Consider the following 23,643-nt stretch of genomic DNA (forward strand, 5'->3'; position numbering starts at 1 on the left):
CCTCTACTTTTAGACCTTAATGGGGAAGGGCCCTAGTCCAGGGGCTATGACTCTTCCAGATAACATTTCAATCTTTGATTTGTAAATGACATTTGATTAGTTGTTAACCTAATTCCTTCACCCAACTTTGAATTAAATTACTTTTCCTTTATCTTCTTCTTCTTTCCTTAATTTGTTTGTACTTTTATTAATTACTTTCTCTAGATAATAATCACTTAGGGATAAGACCTTATCATGAGTTTGCAGAAATTATTTAAATCCATCATCCAATTTAATTGTAATATTAACTAATTGTAGTTTTTATTTAGGTTTACAATGTTGTGGTAGGGTAGGAGCCTCCATGCTACTACTTTCCCTATTGTCCATCTTGTGGATTCTTGATTATGTTTTTACAACTATTAGATAATCTTATGGTTCCTTTCAATAGTAAAATCATTTTCTTTGGGGTCTTCTCCTTTTTCTTTCTTCTTTCTTTATCCTTCTTTTCGACAACACCCACATGGATATGCTCAACAAAACTCTCAACGGTGCCCTCTAATCTTGAATTCGTTGTCATTTCCATCCTTCTACAATGTTCCTCTTTTCTCTACATCACTTGTCTCTCTCTTCTTTCTTCTCCATTTGGGCTTTCCATTGTTCATTTTCTTTCTAGGTCAATTTTCTCTTTGATCTCTCTTGAATTTATCTTTATCTCCTTTAGCCATGGGTATTTTTAATTTGGTTTTGCATTACTCCTATATTGTTTCCCATGGTAGTTCAATCTAGTATCTTTCCTTAATAGTCACATCTTTTCATGGGTCTCTATGGAACTCTTCTCTCTTTCCATTTCCCATCCCCGTGACATCTAACCCCCTCTCACAGGGTATATGTCAAGAGGAAAATTTTGCGATTTATCATGTCTGCTTCATCATCATCTTTTCTTCTTGATCTAGTATAAGATTTTGAATTTGAAAATTTTCTCGATATATCTCAATAGAAAACCAACTAGGGTCTCGAAAGTGGAACCACAATTAGCAAGAAATCTGAGGGATACAGACCAAAGTTCTATTCGCTAAGGATTTCTAGTGTTGTAGTCTTCTTACCACATACTTAGTCCTACCGAGACAACAAGCAATTATATTTGAACCTAAGATTAGTGTAAATCAAAAGAAGAAAATCATACAAACATAATAGATCAAAACTCAAAAGTATTTGTATTTATTATATTCAAATGGTATCCATTATATATCCTTATAACTTCTTATATTCATATATTCGCCATTATCTTCATAGTTCTATATTCATTCTTATTCACCTTAAATTATTGGTGAATGAATCATCCCATATACATCTATTTACAATGTGGAACACGGTCCTTCAATAGTATCCCTAGATTACATTCTATACTTTGAATCTCATATTCTAGGGACTTCTTTAAATAAGATGTGACAACTTCTTTGAATCTATCTTTGCACCCTGTTTCCCTACCAACACTAGGAAAGGGGGTTTGTCTTAGATTATGTGCCATCATGTCTAAGTTGTATAGAATTATCTTAAGAAGAATTCATGAAATCATTTAGATCCTTCATAGGAGGTTCAAACTGCCCTTCATCTAACAGAATTAGTGGAACATATGAAGGGATGCTTAAATTAAAAGAATGTAGTTACTATGATGAATAATCGATTTCAACAATGATATGTATTTATGATTTTATGCAAGACCGTGGACATAACTATATGATCCCACATATAGAAATTGATGCCAAACAATAAAGAGCACTAAATAAATTAATTTGCAATGGCTAAATAAAATACATACCTCATGCAAAGATGAGATGGGGAATGCCTCTTTTGAGATGTCAAATTCTTGCTTGCGGTGGGATGCAAAATACTTACACGAGATCATGTAAGAATGAATTATTCATTATTACATATAACTGTGCATATATACTATTTGGAAAAAAAGTTGAATATATGCCAACTTTAAAGTTAAAAAAATTGGCTTTCTTGCTTCAAATTTGAAATTTGCCATTTTTGTTTTTTCTTAGGAATAGGAGATTAAAAACCATAAAATGATAATGCAATTTTTGAAGGAAGTTTGAAAATTAGAACTTGTTGATGATGCGTACGATGTGTCCTTTAGAGGGCAAAAAAGCATTGCAACAAAGTTTTAAAGACTTTGTCTGCTTTGCAAGAAATTTGGATTTTGTTAACATGGGTAATTAGCATCTTATATGTGACTATATAAGCCCTTCGATGTAAAATCATAAAATAATTTCTAGCTTAATAAAAAGGAACAATAAATATATAAAATTAAATATTTTTTAAATAAAAGAACTTTTAGGTGAATAAAATAATTATAAAATAGTTCTTCAAATTAAAAACAATCCAAATAAATTAAAATAGTTAAACAATTCTTTTATTTTATCAATGAAATGGGGATCATCCCGACAACGACATTAACATTGCAAATGTTCACAATCGTAAGACCACTAGAACAACAAAGGCACAAGCCTGCGCTCATAGTAGCCCAACAAGATTTGAACCTTGGTGGCACCATTAACAATGCAACACCTTAACCAATACACTGTAGGATAGAACCAAAATAGTTAAACAGTTCTAAATTATAATAAAATAATCCTTAAGTAAGTACAATATTTTTATGTAGATAAAACCACTCTTCAACAAATAAAATAACTTTAAGTGAAAAAAAAGAGATAATAATGTAACTAATATATTAATATTAATTTTATAAAAAGAATAATTTTTTAAGATTGTTTCTTGTTCTCATATATCTATAATAGTTTATCATGTGCCATAACTTTTATAGCTTAGATTTTATTTTGTTGGTTCATTGATTTTCAATATTATATTTATATCACATTGTAACAATATACATATAATTAACATATTAAATTATACATTATATTGATGAAAAGTTGAAACTATTGTAAACAATTCTCTTTTTGACAAACTCTAGGGATCTAGCTATCCAACTTAAAATTAACTCATCAATCAATGATTTATTTTATTTAATAAACTCAACTTCAATTGTGCTAGTCACAATTGTGCATGGTATGAATCAAACTTGGGGTGGGTCAAGGTCAACCCTAACAACTATAATCTTCACTAGCCATTGACACCAGGATATATCTAGCTTGCAAGAGTATTGATCACAAACTAGTAATGACCTACTCATCTATCAACTAGACACTTAATTCTTCTACAATCTTTGAATTGACAACACATAATTTTATTACAATACTATAAAGACAATACTCTTCACTACATAACACTCATTATTAGGGGAAGCATACCTGGAGTCGTTATAGCTAACTTCTCACACCTGTAAATCCTAAATGCTACATCAAATTTCAACAATTTTTTTTAGTTGTCTTCGTATTCGACTTAATTGCTTATAGCTATTGTTTCAACTTCTGGGCAGTATTGATACATGTTGTGGGATTTGAAATGTGCTCAAGGGTCAACAAGTACACATTTCAAAGTGTCGCTCGATACCTACTTAAAGATGCCCCAATAACCATGCACTTAAAATTGCTAATAAAACTAGCAGCTATTAGTACATGCAAAATTTATTAATGAGCTTGTTGTTATCATTTTTTGGATTTCTCCAAAGTTAGTAATTGGAAAGTTGGGTGCATATAGAGTGAACAATTATTGTTAGAAATGTGCTCTTCCCCTAAAATGTGAAATTTATTAATGAGCTTGAAGTTATCATTTTTTGGATTTCTCTAAAGTTAGTAATTGGAATGTTGGGTGCACATAGAGTGGAGGGTTATTATTAGAAATATGCTCTTCCTCTAAATACTTTTAAATTATTACTTCTTTTTTTTCATTTTTTTCTAATTTTTCATTTTTTTAATGGAGGCCATCTACAAATTCGTTTTTGGCTAAGAGTCAATCACTGAGGGGTATCCATGCTTGTAGTTATCATTTTTCGGATTTATATAAAGTTAGTAATTGAAAAGTTGGGTGCACATAGAGGTGAAAAGTTATTATTAGAAATGTGCTCTTCTCCTAAATACTTTTAAATTATTATTATTATTATTTTACACATCAAAGACTTGATCCGTAATGAACTCATTAAGAACCTTTCAACTTCACCAAGACCTATTGACAAATTTTTCATTTTTGAATTTGACATTCTACTTAAATAACCTAACAAGCAAGCCATGAAAACAAATAGAACGCGAAAGAAAGAAGAGTTCTTGATTTTCCTAGGAAAGCTAAAGGCAGTCATTTTCGAACATGAGCCACAAAAACACAAGATTGAAACCCATACCCAATCACGGGAAGCCGTGGGCCCTATCCATGTCAATCTGCAATCATTTCATTTCCCAACGCTAAGCAATTCTTGAATTATTAAATAAAATACTGCCCCACTTCTATTTCAAGCTTTGACGTCACCTCCCAAACATCAAGGGATTAAGCCAGCCAGTGCCACGTCAGCGGATCAGCCTCCCAATCGCGCTGTGTAGGGTCACGTGTCCTGACAGAGCGGCGACCGGAAGCAGATTCGAACCAGAATCCTGAAAAGTGAAGATGAAACAAAAATGCCAAAGTAAGCAATCAACGCACGCAGGCAGAGGTTAAAGGTGAGGGTTAGATAACTTTAATGGCGAAGGCCTCGATCCCTAGACCTGCACTAGGTATCCATACCTCTTCTTATAAATTCAATTCTCGCAGCAAATGCGATAGCGCCATCGTTTCCCTTAGCGGCACGTCATTTACCTCTCAGTGCGGTGAATCCGCAGGCAATTTTCCTGGTAAACTTTCATATTTCTCTCTTGTATCATTCCGAGGGTTCACCTATATTGAAAGTTACTTCTCTTTAGATTTTTTGAGGATTTAGCTATTGCTTGCACGCTTTCGTCGCTTTGGATTTTCGGGAGAAGTACACACTTTTTTCATCTCGGTATTCAGCTAAGATATGCAGAAATTATGAAAGTTTGCAGGTGTAATTGCTTAAGCCAGGGCTTGTTGTGTTGTTGTTTGTCATTTAGAATTCATATTGGAATTTGTTTTTCATTTGTACAGAAATGGAAATCTGATTTGCGGAGACATAAAAATAAAATGAAAACTTTTTGGTCGGCTCTGCAGAAAGACCGAATGTATACTCTGTGCTCAACTCCGATAATCTCTTTCTCTTTTTCAATAATGTTGTGTACAGCTGTAGTTTGGCTAGGCTACAGTCCTGTGAAGTTTGTATTTATGGTGTCAAATTTACCCCCGGCTTGCATCTGGCCTTATCCCATGCTCGTAATTCTCAATGCTTAAGAGTTTTCTGATATGTATGTTTGGTATTCTCTGGTGCCATTCTGTGAAATATTATGTCTTTGGAGATGGATGTTGTTGCTTAGCTGTTCTTAGAATTTAGAAAAAATAAAAAATCTTTTAGCAAGGAAAGAGAAGTTTTGTCATGAGTACAATTAGAACAAATATTGTCAGTTTGTGTTTGTTTTCATATAATGCGTGTGTGTGAGAGAGGGAGAGAGAGAGGGTGGGGGAGGGAGTGGGAGAGAGCATGTTGAGTATCCAATATTTCACGTATATATGATATTAGTCTAGAGCTTAATTAGAATAAATGTTAATCTGAGATGTATCTATTAACATAGAGATGGTCATTGACATGGGATTTTCGTAAAAGATCATTGGGATCATCAGCATTCGAAACAATAATAGAAACTTCTAATTTTTTCAGGATTCTTCACTGCTGCGTATCATAGTGTAATTTTCTTTTCAAGTATGATTAGACAGATTTTTTTAGTATAACGGCAATACCTAATTTGCATTTTTGGCAATCTCTGGAGCTGCTTTGTGAAACATTTGTATTTTGATAAGTATTGCAACTGTTATCAACTTTCGCTTTTTCTCTTAAAACGTTTTTACATATTATTTTCTGTTGTGGCAAGGAATATACTAAATAATAAAGAACTGGTAATGAGAATAATTTTAAAGATAATTTGTTTACTTAGTGTCAATATGAATTAGCAGTGACACTTCTTTTAATGCTTAGTATAGAGATTGCCATTGACATGTATTTAGCAATCATGGGAACTTTTGTAAAATAAAATTTCGGATCCTCAGCACTGTAACGACAAATACTCATGATCATTATTACTGCTTCTTTCTTGATCCGTCAATATGTCATATCATACTGTTCTCAGCCCAATGCTTAGCCTTTAAGTTCTCTCTTTTTAGAATCTGTAATTCCTTGTCTGTTAAGTTTCCTCAATCCTGCAGTTTTTGGACACAACCATGGAAACACGGGACTTTTCTAGAAAAACAAGAAGACAAGTAATGAAGAGCAACCAGTGTATATCAGAAAGGAAGAAAGAAAGAAAGAAATTATATTATCAGAAAAAGAAAACAAGACATGAACAGAAAATAACCTTAATTAATGGGAAATCTTCTGATTCTCGTCTGTTTTGTATGCATAATGGTACATGTAATTCCCAGCATGTGCTTCTGTGTATAGATGGGGGTTTCTGTGTTTGCTTCTATGACTCTGTCATAATGCAACAGAGTGACATTCTGGTCTAAATATTTTCACCTGATAACCAAGAGTGATATACAGCAAGGCTTTTGGTGGTCCTTGTGACCGAGCTATTTAACAATTACTGTCCTCAGCACCCTGATTTCATTATAACTACAACAACTATTCTTGTGCTGTTATGGCATCTGAGTTGCCACATTGCCCTAAATATTCAGATCCAATTTTGCACCAGCCATGTTCTGACATAATTCACATAAATTTGAGAATCCCTATTTTGGAATCTATTTACTGTGGCACTTTATCTTATTTGAAGGACAATTCAGATAGCAAGCTAATAGGATTTTTCAGTCTTTGCTTTCCCTTCAGACCTTATTTGTGAACTGGATATAGAGGCAACAATTTTTCTGTGTAGTTTAGGATCTCCATTATTAGACTATTTAGTTACATGAAATAACTTTTGCCATGTAGTTACTGTTGTCTAAGTTTATGCATCCTGTTAGACTATTTAGTTACATAACTTACATGAAATAACTTTTGTCATATAGTTATTGTTGTCTAAGTGTATGCATGTTATTAGACTATTTAGTTACATGATATAACTTTTGCCATGTAGCTAGTGTTGTCTAAGTTTATGCATGCTATTCATATTCTTGTGGCTGTTGTTGGAATCTAGGCTGGGGAGACCATGAGGAAACTGTACTTTTTATTCAGCGATCACTTTATAGCATGATTTGCAATTGCATAATCTTTGACTTAAAGTTAAACAAGTAATATTAGACATTTTTAGAATGAGATTATATAAAATTATTTGGCTATGTGATATCCTCTGTTTTATGTACTGGAAATGAGTTGAAAATATTGAAAAGCATTTTCACAGTTTTAAGTTTCAGGAGGAGAAAGGTTGGTGGTGAGCTTGGAGCAATGTTTAGCAATGAGGGAATGATTCAAACAGTTGAGCGAGATGGAGTGGGCACTGATATTCAACCTGATCATCTGCTAGTCCTTGTTCATGGAATCATGGCAAGGTGTAAATCACTTTAAGAGTTTCTACATTTTCTGTGTGTTTTTAAAATTGTAGAACACACTTTCAAAATTGGAAATAGATGGGTTTTATGTGTTTTAGTAATTTTATTCACCAATTTGTTAAATATTTCAATGCAGGAATTTGTTTTTTATGGCATTTATGATTTAAGGAATAAATTTACTTTATGGAGTTACAGGATATAAGTTCCTTAGTTAATTATGTGTTAGTAACTTGTATTGCAATTGATCAAAGCTGTGGAGTGGAAATGTAGACAAACAATTTTTACAACCCTGTGATTTTGCATTTATTAACAGTCCTGTGATTTTGCATTTATTACTAAAACGGTTGTTTTATTTTGAAATGTTCAAGCCCAAGTGATTGGAAGTATGTAGAAGCAGAATTGCAAAGGCGGCTTGGAAATCGATTTTTAATATATGGTATAGTAACTTTCTGGCATTTTACCATATTTGACAATTTGTAGGATTCTGTCTATACTCCTTGGCATTTCCCTATTCTGAATGTATATCTTAAGCTGTTCTTTTTTCTTTTTTGATTGATAAGTTGAGGTTTCTATTGGGGTAAAGGGGTCCTCACCCATAAAAGGTTTTAAGAAAATTATACATAATGCAATAGCTAGATATATCTGAATGCCAATTACAACTGCCAACATCCTAATATCAGCCAACTGAAAAAACCCTGCACCTGCAAGTGCATAACCTAACTGCCCAGACTCCCAACCTAAAAATAACAAAATCCATTAAGCTTACAACTGCCACCCTTAAAACAGCAAGGCAAAAGGAGGTACTCTTTCAATATAGATGAGGGCTTTGCCATGTATGTGAATGACAAAAGATCTCATTACATCTGTAGAAGGTGCAAACTTCTTGGAGTGGTCCATCCTCCTCCATGACCACACTCTGTAATAAGCACCCTACTTTTTTTTTGGTTCTTTGAATGTTGTATATTGTTTTTAATGATAATATGAAGCATGCAATCAAATAGGAATGTTTGTGTAGCGTCCTAAAATTGCGACACTTGCAATTTCGACCGCATTTGGGTCTTCACAATGGCGACGCAACACGCAACCTGAATGGAGACCCCGAAACCTGATTACGACACTGAAAACTGCATTTTTCAAGCACCCTGGCCTGAACCTCCTTGCACCCTGCTGTCCCGGGAGGTGGGACCAGAGCGCCCAGCGCCCTGGTCCTTCAGGACCATGGTGCCCAGCGCCCTGGTCCCTGGGTCCTATTTTGGGCCCGGTCTCCTTTGGACTTCGGGTCTTTTTGTTTGCAATTTGGAAAATAAACTTTCCTGGTCGGCCTAAGGTCGGGAAAATCAGTCTATCAGCCCTAATTGACAAGTATATAAACTACATTTTCCTCTTTCATTCGATATGATGGAAAAAGGCGTGGAAACTATACTCAAGCATTCATTCAAGCAATTGGTCATTTCAAGTCTCCATTCAAGGTTAAGTGTTGCATTCAAGTCAAGGATTCAACCATTGAAGAGGAGATCACATACAACATACTACAACAACATACAACATCTATACCTTCGCACATAAGGATACAAACATCCTTAGAACAAGGTATTAGTACTTGTTTTACAGTCATTTACATTTACAGCTCTTGCTCATTTCTTGGTTAATTCCAAAACCGGGGTTTGACCTAATGGCAAACCCCTAATCCCTAACCCCCCAATCGTCTTCGCTTTTCTGTGTGTAGGTTGCAGGTACGCGGCTGAAATTGAAGATCTGGAATCCTTGTGCAGAGACGAACAGATCCCCCTTCGTTTCGCGGATTTTTCGGAGGACCGTGGCGCCGGGCGCCATCGTCCCGACAACTTTTGCTCAAATTTGCAGGACAGCGCCGTATCGACATTTTACTGCTAATTCCAGGTCCGCAGCTTCATACTGTATTCCTATCTCAGTTTATAAGCGAATCTTTGTCACTTTCTATGCATTCCTAGCTTAATCTTCCTATCAACATTCTTTACAAAAGAGGGTAGCCTTGCTGTCTTAACCCTTGAAACACATTTAGCATCCAATCTTGCATTGTGTGGGATTGGATCTTGTGGGTTTCAACCCCTCTTTTGAATGTAAAGTCTCTCCCCTAAGTGAAAACCATCAACCCTAGTGAATCTCCCTTCTCTCTCCTTGGAGTTGGAAGAGGGGAGAGCAACTAGGGTTCGATCGCGATTTTTCGCTTTACATTTTGGTGAACCCGACGTGAACATCCTTTCTGATTATTCATAGTTAGATCTGAAAATTGGATTCCTTGATTACATTTCCATGTTTGATCTTTTGCAAATTTTAGAGGTTGATTGCATAAAAACCCTAAATTTTCTTTTTAGTAATTGAACTTGTGAAATATTTAATTGTTAATGCTTGTTTCAGATTTGCCCTTCTATTATAAATTATCAATTCATATTTGTGCTTTGATTTTGAAAATTAAGTGGTTAAGTGTCAAAACCCTAATTTTTGAAACCTTCTTGATTCAACCTTTGTCCGACAATTTCACTGATCAAAACATCTCCAAATCAGCTGTAACTTTGGATTCCGCAATAAAATCACAATATCTTTCATCCCTGAAAATTTGGAAAAAAGTTGCGAGGACCGTGTGCACTCCGAGCGCCATCGTCCCCGACATTTTTTCCGAAATTTCAGGAGCGAGATCTTACTGTATTTTCCTGCTAAAATCCAGAATTTTGGCTGATTTTATCAAATCTAACACCTTCAAAATTACAGTCAAAGTTGGTCTTGTGATTGCTTGGATTAAGGCTTTTAAACATTCAAAAATCATTGAAACTGAAATTTTGTGTCAAAATTGTGTTCTTACTGTCCTAAATCTGAAAAGTGTGTTTGCATTCATTCGAAATTTCAGTGCTTTATTCAAATTCTTACAATTTGTGACTTTTGAAATTAAGTGCTTAATTACAACAACTTTAATTTCCGCTTTCAAAATTGAATTTTGCGTGAAATTGAGTCAATTCTTAAATTTCAAAACTTGCATTGCTTTTGACATTCCCTCTAAAATCATAAAATTCAAAATTTTAGTTTCCCTCTCTTTTTCAAAATTCAAATTTTGCATTTTTCGACAATTTTGGTAGGGTTCAATTTCGAGATTGCAACTTTAATTTGGCCTATCTACAGATCGTAAAATCACTCAATTTTTTCAGATTAGCTTTAAAATCATCATACCTTTCATCCCTGCAAATTTCGAAAAAAGTTGCAAGGACCGTGTTGCACTCCGAGCGCCACGGTCCCGGACATTTTTTCCGAAATTTCGGGAGATTGTCGTGATTGCATTTAACAGCTTAAATCCAGAAGATTGGCTGATTTTACTGAAAATTGCTACCTCTAAAATCAAAATTTCCTCTTCCTTTCTAGTGCATGAGTTTTACAACAATAAGCCCTACTTACACTATTCCCGTTAGATGAAGCCGTAGAATTAAGTATTTCCGAGGTTTAATTACCGAGGAGATGGAACCTAATTTGAATAGCCTTTTTAACGAGGACATGGGTAATTCCTCTAATCCTCCTAATGATGAAGAAGCTCTCCATGAGGTTTCTGTAGAACAACTTTCAAAATTGGATAACCAATTTGATGATTTTCGACAATGGATGTCTCATGAATACCCCGATAGTCAAGCTCTTCCTTTAATTGAGGGTCTAAAACGTATGCTTCAAAGTGATAAGAATGGAATTGATATTTTGCGTGGTATTGCACACATTGTGGATTCGAATGTGATGCCTATGAAAAGTTGTGCTGAAAATTTGGGTTATACACAACCTCCTACTCAAGTCAATCATTCTATTCCTTTGATGACTTCTATTGCTAGCATACCTACTTTTACATCAAACATAATGGCTACTTCTACACAAGACATTCCTCCTATGATCACTAGTCATGGGGGCAATCCTTCCTCTTCAATTAACCCTATTCTTTCATTCAATCCGATTTCTTCATTCATTCCTTCAATGAGTGTTCCTATTATATCACCACAAATGAACATGACGCAAGGGGGCAACTCGTTTAATCATTCCACTCCTCCTTGTAGTGTTCCTCCTGTCCAATCATCTCCTATGACTAATTATCATAGAGTCCCACCACCTTACTCTTTACCTTCTTTCAATAACATAACACCTCCATCTCAATCTAACACATCTAATATGAACTCTTCGACTGAAGCGACCATTAACAATCTTGCACAAACTGTCTCTTCTTTACAGCAACAAATTGCCTCTATGAATCAATCTAAGTTTAGTGTGCCCACATTTGACGTTGCGAGCCCACTTTCTCTTGACATTGTTCGAGCTATCCCCCCTAAACATGTTGAAATTCCACATTTGGAGCTTTATAATGGTAAAGGTGATCCTCTGACACATGTTAAGACTTTTCAAACAATATGTACTGATTTTGCTTATGACCAAAGGTTGCTTGCAAAACTGTTCACTAGAACATTAAGAGACAAAGCCCTACAATGGTATTGCTCGTTGCCTTCTTATTCTATTACTTCTTTCGAACAACTTGCAAATGCTTTCATTCAACAATTTCAAAACAATATAAGTCCTAAAGTTACTTTGATTGATTTAATGCATTGTAAACAAGGTGTTAAAGAAAAAGTGACTGATTTCATTGGTAGATATAAGCATTTGTATGCTCAAATTTCTTTTCCAGTGCCTGACAATGATATTCAAAGAATCTTTATTTCTAATTTACAAAAAGATATTCGAGACAAACTTCTGTTTTCTGAGTTTACTTCTTTCCAACAGTTGTGTGCAACTCTTCACAATTATCAACTGACTGTGAGTCAAATGGAACAATCACATCCTATGGCTCCGAGTGATAAGGGTGATAGCAGTCAACAACCGTTTGGAAAGTTTAAACCGAACAGAGATTCCATCAAATTCAATGAAAACATCATCAACAACAATGTGAATGCAGCATCAGGTGTGCCTCCTATTTCTAAATTTTTCAAGAAAGTATACTCCTTTGAATGAATCATTGCATAGTATTATGAATAAGTTATTGGAACAAAATGTGCTTACTCTTCCTCCTATAAGTTAAATTGATCCTGCAAAGATTACTTCACCTTATTTTGATAACAAAGCTTTTTGTCAATTTCATCGTCAGCCTGGGCATGATACTGAAAAATGTTTTTCTTTAAAGGGTAAAATTCAAGATTTGATTGATAATAATACTATCTCTGTTTCTGGAGTGAATGATAAAGGCAATACATCTGTAGCTCCTCCTAATCTTCAGATTTTCACTGATCCATTACCTTCTCATACCTCTAATGCGATTGAGGCTAATGATTCCTCTCTCTCATCTGCTGGTCTTGTGTCTATGGCTCCAAATGTGATTAACTTTGTAGAGCAGCAAGAAATCCCTAAAGAACCTTCCATCACATTTGATTCCAGTGAAACCATTAGGGCACCTGATGGTCCTTTATACATAGTTGCAAAAGTCAAGAATACACCTTGCCGTGGAGTGCTTATTGATCCTTCGTGCATGGTTAATATCATTACTGAAGAATTTCTTTTTACTTTGCAATTGAATCAAGTGATCTATGATGAAACAAATGTGGTTGTGAAATTATTTGATGCATTTTCTTCTCCTGCAATTGGTTCTATTACATTACCTATTGAGGTCCATAACAAATCCCTTGATGTGAACTTTGCTATTATTCCATCTTCCGAACAATTTCATGTGAAGCTTGGCTATCCTTGGCTATCTTCCATGAAAGCTATTGCTTCTCCTATACATAAGTGTTTGAAATTTCCCCATAATGGTGAAGTTGTTACTGTCAATCATAGTCTCTTTAAACCAGCTGAAAGAACTTCTAGCGTTCCTCTTGATTACTTTTGGCCTAAACAATTCCAATCTCTTCCTCCGCGAAGTGATCATCTTTTCAAATCTTATCAAAAATGGAAAACAGATATGATCCTATCTCTAAGTGAACCTAGAACACCTAAACTTGATATTCCTATCATTCTTGAGAAGGAAGTTCTTCCTTTGAAAGATAAAACTAATGTCTTTCCTCAAGAAGATTCCCAACCCATCCCTATGGATGTGACTATGTCTATATCTAATAAACTTCCTAAAAGTAGACCCATCCCTCCTCGTCATGATGGACTTGGTCTTCTTCCTAAACCAAAAATTCCTCCTTTATATGGAGCAGTCCCTCCTCCTTCTTTTTATAGAGAGAAGAGACCTCCTTCTTCTCCTATTATCTAGCCTAAGAGACCACAACCTAAACACCCAAGTGATAAGGATGAGAACATTCCTCCTCCTCAATCTTCTCCACTTCCTACTAAGACTAGACGAAATCGTTCTGCACGTGAACGCCGACGAAAGCGTCGTCTTAGAGCTCAAGCAGCTGCTTCTCAAACTTTGCAATCTCCAAAAACACCTTCAACAAGCATTATTCCATTTTCTCCAAAATCTCCAAAACATAAGATGCATGATGGTCTTGATCCTGTGCGAATTAAAGACCCTATTTTTATAAATCTTCATGATGCTATAGATGAAAATGTTATTCATGATGAAAATGTTACTTCTCTTGCTTCTGATAGTGAATATGAACTTGTTGATATTGATAACCATTTATCTAATGAATTTTCTAAAGCACTTATCCTAGCTCCTAGACAAGAACAACGTGGCTTGGAACATGAACATAGCCCTTGTTTGGATCTTGTGATAGCTCCATCTACTGTGTTGAATGTTCCTCCTCTAGCGTTTTCCCTGCCTTCCCGAAACATTGATCAACAAGATCGGGGGGTAGATGACATGCTAGACTAGTTTCATTAGCATAGCAGATTCTCTCCTCCTCTCTTTTGTTACTTCTTCTATATGTTATTCTCATTCTTCTATTTGTTGTCCTTAGTGTTGTCTACTTGAGGACGATGCAAAGCATTGAGATCTCTCGGTCTCTCTCATGTTGACTCAAAAGACACGTGTTCCCTTCTTCTAGGTGACCTTCCTTGATTGGGGAATGAAGAACAATTATGCATACATACATATGATATACATGAATAATCATATAGTATACTGACCCCGAGGAAAGCGAAGTCACCTCGTGCTTTGTGTTTTGTGTCTATTATCCTTGGGCTTATCTCACACTTGGGGGCTAAATCCTTGTGATAACGTGCTCCTTTCCCTTTTTCATTTTCTTATATGTATCACTACCTTAAAGCAATCACCCCCAGTGAGGCGTGTGCAATCGCTTTAACGTAGGGGGGCATACATCCCGTTCATATCTTTTCAAGATACTTGAAAATTTCTTGACAAATTTAGCTTTGCCTTGAAAATTTTTGATATCTTTCTTGCATGACTCATAGTGAGGGAACCTTACTACTGACAGTCATGGTTCTCCCTCGTGATCTTCCCTTTTACTTTGTCAATCGAAGTCGTAAGATCCTTAGTCCACTGGGGGCTTGGTGTATCTTGCCTCCTTGACGTGGTGAAAGTCTTTCAATGTTGTTTCCTTGTACTTTACCGGAAGTATGAGCATACGCCTATACTCCCGCTAAAGTGGGGGCTAAATGTAGCGTCCTAAAATTGCGACACTTGCAATTTCGACCGCATTTGGGTCTTCACGATGGTGACGCAACATGCAACCTAAATGGAGACGCCGAAACCTGATTACGACACTGAAAACTGCATTTTTCAAGCACCCTGGCCTGAACCTCCTTGCACCCTGCTGTCCCGGGAGGTGGGACCAGAGCGCCCAGCGCCCTGGTCCCTGGGTCCTATTTTGGGCCCGGTCTCCTTTGGACTTCGGGTCTTTTTGTTTGCAATTTGGAAAATAAACTTTCCTGGTCGGCCTAAGGTCGGGAAAATCAGTCTATCAGCCCTAATTGACAAGTATATAAACTACATTTTCCTCTTTCATTCGATATGATGGAAAAAGGCGTGGAAACTATACTCAAGCATTCATTCAAGCAATTGGTCATTTCAAGTCTCCATTCAAGGCTAAGTGTTGCATTCAAGTCAAGGATTCAACCATTGAAGAGGAGATCACATACAACATACTACAACAACATACAACATCTATACCTTCGCACATAAGGATACAAACATCCTTAGAACAAGGTATTAGTACTTGTTTTACAGTCATTTACATTTACAGCTCTTGCTCATTTCTTGGTTAATTCCAAAACCGGGGTTTGACCTAATGGCAAACCCCTAATCCCTAACCCCCCAATCGTCTTCGCTTTTCTGTGTGTAGGTTGCAGGTACGCGGCTGAAATTGAAGATCTGGAATCCTTGTGCAGAGACGAACAGATCCCCCTTCGTTTCGCGGATTTTTCGGAGGACCGTGGCGCCGGGCGCCATCGTCCCGACAACTTTTGCCCAAATTTGCAGGACAGCGCCGTATCGACATTTTACTGCTAATTCCAGGTCCGCAGCTTCATACTGTATTCCTATCTCAGTTTATAAGCGAATCTTTGTCACTTTCTATGCATTCCTAGCTTAATCTTCCTATCAACATTCTTTACAAAAGAGGGTAGCCTTGCTGTCTTAACCCTTGAAACACATTTAGCATCCAATCTTGCATTGTGTGGGATTGGATCTTGTGGGTTTCAACCCCTCTTTTGAATGTAAAGTCTCTCCCCTAAGTGAAAACCATCAACCCTAGTGAATCTCCCTTCTCTCTCCTTGGAGTTGGAAGAGGGGAGAGCAACTAGGGTTCGATCGCGATTTTCCGCTTTACAGTTTGCAACAATACCCAAATGAAATAAACACTAATTAACACTGATATTTTAATTTTCTGAAATGCCCGCAAGCTGATTAGTTTTCAGAACTGATACAAAGTTTGGACAACAATATATAGATGAAAATAGCAATAACTAGATGGCCAAATTGGCTCAACATGACAAAAGAAACATATCCATTTGCTGCTATTACAAATGAGTCTGAAAACAGCAAACTGGAAGTTCAAAATGATATCAAAACTCTTCAAACCCTAGCTTCTCCAGCTCCCAAACTGTTGGTGTTATTACATTAGTTTAGATTTTATTAATAAAACTACCGGCGGTTGTGTTGTCAGTTGTGCAGTTACACAACCATTTGCTGTTTTGTATTGCCTATTTAAAGGCACACATTTAGAATGAATATGAGTATCTGATAATATATTTTATCTTACAAAATCAAATCAATAATATTTTTCATTTGTGCCATTCTTTGCAATCATGGTTTAGTTTTTTTTGTTCTATGTTGGCTCTACCATTTCAACATGGTATCAGAGCGAAAACTTTTTTCTATGATCTGTGGCTAATGGAGGAATAAGATTGGGGCTGGCTTCTGCATTTGCTATGTTGCAGAGGAGACAAAGCGGCTATTGGGCGTGACTTAGAAGAACTGTAGATGGCAGTGATATGATTTCAGTGTTTGTAATGGTGAGAGAAGAACAATAAAAGGAAGATGGAAGTGAAAATAGAGATATGATTCAAGTCCAAACGCCAAACTAGAATCTTGCAATCATGTTTCAAGAAAAGAGGTATGAAATGGACTATCTCTTTATAGGGTGACATCACAAATCTTATGTTATCATTTTATTTGTCTTTGAGTGATAAAGATTATGGATAAAGTAGTTACAATTCCTAAATTCGAAGGGCATGAATTCCACACATGGCAAATTAAAGTGCAACTGTCATTAATTGAGAAAGATTTGTGGGAGATTGTGGATGGGACTGTAACAAAGCTACAAGATGCAGATGCAGCAACGAAGTGGACGACAAAAGATCGTAGGGCCACGACATTGATTGGTCTTGGTTTATCAGATGCATACTTGCATCATATTGATTTATCAAAGACGTCAAAAACAATATGGGACGGGCTCAATGTCTTATTTGGTTCTCAGGCTTCCAGTGCCAAGATGTCTATTAAGCAGAAATTGTTCGGGTTAAAGATGAATGGAGGTGATAATATTATTCAGCATATAAGAATTCTTCGTTCTCTCCTTAATCAACTTGCAGGTATAAATGCTAATGTCGCTGATGATGATGCCAAGGCAATATTACTTAACAATTTGCCTTCTAGTTTTGACCATATTGTCTTTACTCTAAACAAAATAAATCCTAGCTTGGAAACAATAATCTCTTCTCTAATTGATGAAGGAAATAGAACTAATAAGAACTATTAACTTCCTGAAGAATGTGCTTTGGTTGCTAGGAATAAATCTAATGTTTCCAGTAGAAGAGAATTCAAATGCTTTTATTGTTAGAAAAATGGGCATGTGCAGATGAATAGTTTTCAACGGGCCAAAGATCTAATCGATGGAAAGTTAAAGAAAGATACATCTTTTGTTGCAACAGAAGGTGAGGCCAACTTTTGTGGATTTGCAGTACGTAAAAATGACTCATCTGATGGTGACAGTCCATCAGATGATATAGGGGTTGATACAAGATTTCTACTTTAGAGAATAGTGAATATTGACAGGAGGTCGGAGGCAATGGAGGCAGGAGGATCTTTTATCATCTCGAGTTAGCTTCTCGCTCAGAGATGATCATTGCATGAGAAGCAACCTATCTGTGTCCCTGTAAAGGTGGGGCTTGACAGATTTGTCCCTAAAAAGGGGGCACGATTTATCTGTGTTCCTGAAGAGAAGAGGGAGCTTGGTAGTGTGATTGTCCCTTCTAGGAGCAAGGGGAGGGACAGGATTGTGCAGGCATAGCGACAGTGATCAAGTTTCCATAGCACTTGAGGAGGCATTAGACACACTCGGAGGAGATGTGGACTGGACTCTCATGTGCAGCACTGGAGGAGGCATTAAACACACTCAGAGGAGATGTGGAATTTCGGAGGAAATGTGTCTCATTGTGTAGGGGAGGTGGGAACTTTTGCTCTTGTGTAGAAAGTTCTAGGTTTTGCGGTCAGGAGATCCACTGATGCAGTCAGTTCGGTGTTTCTTGGGCGAGTGAGGAGGATTGGTGAAGGCGCTTCATCAAAGTCACTCGAGGGTTGGATTAAAACCCTTGCAACTTCCACTCTTGTTCAGATTAATGTAATAAGGGGGGGAATGTTGGTGTTATTACATTAGTTTAGATTTAATTAATAAAACTGCCGACGGTTGTGTTTTCAGTTGTGCAGTTACACAACCATTTGCTGTTTTGTATTGCCTATTTAAAGGCACACATTTAGAATGAATATGAGTATTTGATAATATATTTTATCCTACAAAATCAAATCAATAATATTTTTCATTTGTGCCATTCTCTGCAATCATGGTTTAGTTTTTTCTGTTCTATGTTGGCTCTACAAATGAGTCTGAAAACAGCAAACTGGAAGTTCAAAATGATATCAAAACTCTTCAAACCCTAGCTTCTCCAGCTCCCAAACTATCACTGTGCATAGTGAGCTCCAAGGCATCCCCTTTCCAGCAGAAATATGCACCAAGCTCTAGGTTTTTTTGTCCTAGGAATCTCACATCCTTCTCCAGTCTGTACGGCCTGCACAAGAATTGGTACGACCAGCTCTTTGGGTAGTAAAATCTGCTTTTAGTGCCCTCAAGCCTGCTGCAATGTCTTCTCAAATATGCCCTGAAGTGTCTTCTTGAAAATCTGGGCAAAACAAATGGAAGATTATTTTCAACAAAGCTCCTGCATAGTTTTAGAATGAATCTACCTGCAAATCAGCCAGGAAAGATCTTTCACTTCTGCAGTTGATGTCCTCTATGGGGGTTTTCATCCTCACAAAGCTCTTGGATGAACGAAGTTCAAACCAGCAATAACCTGTTATCAAATCTCAAGCATGTCCAAAATGAGCTCGCACAACACTTTCTATTTCCTCCCCAAACCCCATGCCCCTCCTTTGGGAAATAAAATATTTACTTTATTTAAATATCCCTTTTCTCCCCATTTGGATGCCCCACTTTGAATAACACACTGAATTAACTTCTTAACAACACCGTAGGTCTCCTATGCATCCACTTTATAAAGTCCCCTTTTAAATATTTAGTAAATGCTTAATAACATTAGTGTTTAAAATAAAATAATATCTTTGATTGAATAGTCATCAAAAAATCATCAGGAGCGTCAACGGACTATGCTAGGGTGTAATGGCCATCAAAAGACCAAGTTGGTGCTGAAACAGTGACTTACTAAAAATAGCAATAACAGACCAAGTGTCCAGAAATGCTCCAGAAAGTGTCATTAGGAATCTTTTGTTGAACTGAGCTCAAAGCAACATCTAGAAATGCCAAACAGGCTGAACTGTCAAGTCTCCAAGATCTGAGGTGTTTCTTAACTTAACCACATTAGCCTATGCGAACCCAAAGGATAGGCTATTGCTCACCAACTATTAATAGCTTAGGAAGGGGACATTACATGCTCTTGGTCTTTGCATCTTTTGCGTAGTGAAACTGCAGGTTCTCGAAAAGAGTGCTTCTCTATGTGAAACAAACCATAATTTGGAATTGCAGGTAGCATAGATAGTCTAGGTATCCCCAATCAACCATCACAATGAATAACCTATAGGCCATCTAAATACAATATAGAATCCTTATAATATGCAACCATATCCTCGTTGTAAACTACTTGAATTCCCTTTCAGAGGGCAAAACTTTCCTCTATCTTGCATTTGACTGGTTCCTTCATAGACCTGGCATTCTCATCCTCATCAAGGTTCTCACATAGAATTGAATTTTCAGCCTACCATCTAAATACAATATAGAATCCTTATAATATGCAACCATATCCTCGTTGTAAACTACTTGAATTTCCTTTCAGAGGGCAAAACTTTCCTCTATCTTGCATTTGACTGGTTCCTTCGTAGACCTGGCATTCTCATCCTCATCAAGGTTCTCACATAGAATTGAATTTTCAGCTGTAGGCAGCACCCTCTCGAGAACTCTTTTTGTGATGGCCGAGTATGGAGCTCTTACTTAAATTTTTTGTTTGAAATCAGTGGTAATGGAGGCCCTAGTTTTGAAAATCTTGATGTTTCCAATCCCATCTTGACCAAGGATAAGCTTGATAAATTTCAAGGTCTCCAGATCTAGAATAAAAAAGGTGTTCTTGAGATATTTGTTTGACACTGCACCTCCATAAAGGGATTCATGAAAAACACCAGTGTGCTACTGCAATCTTGGAAAGTTGCAGAGACTGAATTGTGAGAATCCTAAGAATCCTGCAAAAGTGAAAATATTCAAGAGGAGTAGATGGTCCACCAAATGCCGTGGGAGCTATCTAGCTTACTTCTGCCAAATAAATTTGCTTGCATATGCTAGGAGCTGGAGAGGGTAAGCGCTTTACATTGCCTGTCGTTGGCCTTCCTCATACAATGCCACACAAGGGTCAATTAACAACCATTACAATAAATGGATAAGCTTAAATGTGATAATCTTCCATAGGCCGTGAACATATTTCACATTCAATGCAGCAAAAATTAAAGCTAAATACCTTCTTTGGGAAGGAGAGAAAGTTTGGAAAGGTCTCTCCTTGAGGGATAGAAGAATCCACATATAGAATGTGGGGGACGCCATCCCATTCCTCTGATTTGTTGTAGACCAAGGCTGAGAGGGGGAGCTAATTGACAAGAACATTAGCTAAAAAAGATGCAACCTTGTTGTATTTTCTAAAGCAATGAAGACTACTTCTTTGAATTACTCACATAAATGACAAGTCTCTGATAGGCAATTCTCTAGTTTCCAATTATAAGTAGCACCTTTCACCAAGCCAACAATAATCACTTGAGAATCCTGATCAATGTTTAATATCCTACATCCCACAGAAACCACAACCTTGATGCCTTAGAGCAATGCCTCTATCTCTGCTTCATTGCTTGTTTAGAAGCTAGAAAAAAGGATTCACCTCTTAAGATTTACCCCAAGGGAGATCTGCCTAAAAATTTAATTTTTTTAATTTAAATAGGAGGTTCTACACCATCCAAGGGTCCTTTAATAAAAAATATTGAATCCTTTCAGTTATATAGTGATGAATCCTTTCAGCTATATAACCAAAGGCTTCCCAGCGGTTGGCCCAAGTATTTCTACTAGGTTTTAGTGTAGGATCCCATAAACCCTCCAAGTCAACAAAGTCCTAGAAGTCCCCTTGATAAGTCAAAGCTCAAGAGCCACTTTCTCTCTTTTCCCAATGAAGCAGAAAGGATTTTAAATCCCCAAGTAGGAGGACCTTACAATCTGGAAACTACCTATTTCAAGCAAAAATCTCCTCCCAATACTGACATTTTAATGTTTGAGGGGTAGGAGCATGAATATTAAAGAAAATAAATCTTATACCCAAAGCTTTGTCTGTGACCTTAGCAACATACCAAATCTTGTGCTAGCCAAGTGCTGGACACCAAGCCAAACGTTGTTTCAAGCGCAAGAGTACCACTTGATGCTTGCTCAGCAGAAATATCTACCTGAAAATAACCTTCGCTGTAATATACTCAATTAAGGTTATTATATATTTCTATTGATTTAACTCCTCGGAACACCAATGGTGCAATCTTAATTCCAATCAGATCTAATGCAATAGGTAATACACTTAATAGAATATACAAAAATTAATTATAAACTCTTGCAAAATAAACAGTCAACAAAGCAGCTCACAATAACGCATTACTCCTCTTACTACAATAGAAACTGCACTTACAGTCAATTCAGTTTACCAAACTTTTGAGAACAATAGCAGCAATATTATTATCAAGAAAAATGATGAATCAATAGCCAATGGTTCTATAGGAGCTACCTTAGAATTATTAACCTTAGGCACTAAGAGAGCAGTCTATAACTCAGGCAAACAAGAACTGTAAGGGTGGCCCAAACCTCAAATCAATGGAGGTCGGTTACAATCCCTATGTGGAATTCCTTGCGACTAGTTCAGGGTTTTTTATCCTTTAACTAGCTATGGAAATCAGGGGGTTTTGTTTTCCAATATCCAGTGATAGATGAATAGAGTGTCCAATTTATTCAAGTAAAACTAGTGGATAAACAAATACACCTTCGGTCAATCCCTGACTTGATTAAATATGCAACTTTCAAATTCTTTACCCTTCCTTCCAAAATATACCTGGACATGATCCTTGGCTTACATTATTATTTTTAAAATAATTAGTTTATTACATAACACCTGCAGCCCCCCGATTTGAACACTTACATTTCCCTATATTATTTTATCTAAGCCCATGGGAAATGAAAAATGTCTTATCAGTTAATTTGGAATCTTAGGGGAAAAGGGGACCTGATATCTGCCAATTTTTTGATTTACCTCTGAGAGAATTCAGAGCAGATTTAGCACACTAATGATATTATATTTCTCTCCTTGATTTGTTCATTCATATGTTACAAATTTAGAGGAGAGCTCCCGAGTTCTTTGAACAGCTCGTAATTAAAAAAAAATACTCACCCCCTTTTCATATACATGATAGTCTAACAAACCATAAAAACTCACGGGTACTAACTAACTAAAACCTGTTTTCTGGTCCCCTTAAACCCTGTTTTCCCTTAATCAAAAACTAACTAAAACAAAGTAACAAATGACTATTAAACACACTAACAAACCTAAAGGTATGGGAATGGTGTAATATTCCTAACAGCCTCTTCTCTGTCTAAATTAGAAAACTTAGATTCCTAAATGAGGGCAAATACTGGCTTTAAAATTATAGTGGCCTTTTTAGCAGTCTTTGCTTCTTAGGTGTACTAATGCCCCTAAGAGTCTAAGAGAGGACCCTTACATCTCCTTGGTAGATCTCACTCCCTCTCTTGGGTCATAAGTTGAGTGATTATTTTGGTTACCCTCCTCAATATCACCTTGAGTTTCATGGCGAAGAGCTGCTGCTCTTAAAGGCCTCTCCCTTTTCCCTTTTTTGTTGTATAAATAGCTGAAATTAAACAGTCTGTCAATTTATGGGTTTGCTTCGTGATTCATTTTACACAGGATTGTCCTCCTTTGATTTTGAAGGTTCCCAGGAGAACAATGATTGTAGGCTTGAGGAAGCCACCACTTTCCTAGAAGCTGGAAGCACCCCAATAACTTCATTGTCTCCAACTGCTGCAACACCCACTTGTGGAGCTGCTATCACATGCAACAAAGATCCATTTTTAGAGAGGTTTACATCCTTGCATGGGGTTTGATGAATTCTCCCTGCCTATTGGGGGACCAATTGGGAGA

The 23,643-nt window shown here is 36.6% G+C and overlaps 1 protein-coding gene across 10 annotated transcripts in view; it reads left to right on the plus strand.

Moving 5' to 3' along the window:
• The first annotated feature begins 4,391 nt into the window (after positions 1–4,391).
• The window catches only part of LOC131043309 (putative lipase ROG1), a 76,855-nt gene continuing 57,603 nt past the window's right edge, over positions 4,392–23,643 (plus strand). The window contains exons 1-5 of one of the 10 annotated variants that reach the window (XM_057976500.2): positions 4,393–4,595; positions 4,687–4,766; positions 5,038–5,111; positions 7,387–7,521; positions 7,890–7,957. In XM_057976500.2, the coding sequence (XP_057832483.1) occupies positions 5,074–5,111; positions 7,387–7,521; positions 7,890–7,957 (241 nt within the window). In that variant the 5' untranslated portion in view covers positions 4,393–4,595; positions 4,687–4,766; positions 5,038–5,073. Of the gene's footprint in view, positions 4,767–4,846; positions 4,956–5,037; positions 5,112–5,272; positions 5,292–7,373; positions 7,522–7,889; positions 7,958–23,643 lie in introns of those variants that run through there. The other 9 variants (XM_057976505.2, XM_057976503.2, XM_057976499.2 and 6 more) reach the window with 9 other exon arrangements.

Source organism: Cryptomeria japonica, chromosome 7, assembly GCF_030272615.1.
Source record: "Cryptomeria japonica chromosome 7, Sugi_1.0, whole genome shotgun sequence".
Lineage (NCBI taxonomy): Eukaryota > Viridiplantae > Streptophyta > Pinopsida > Cupressales > Cupressaceae > Cryptomeria > Cryptomeria japonica.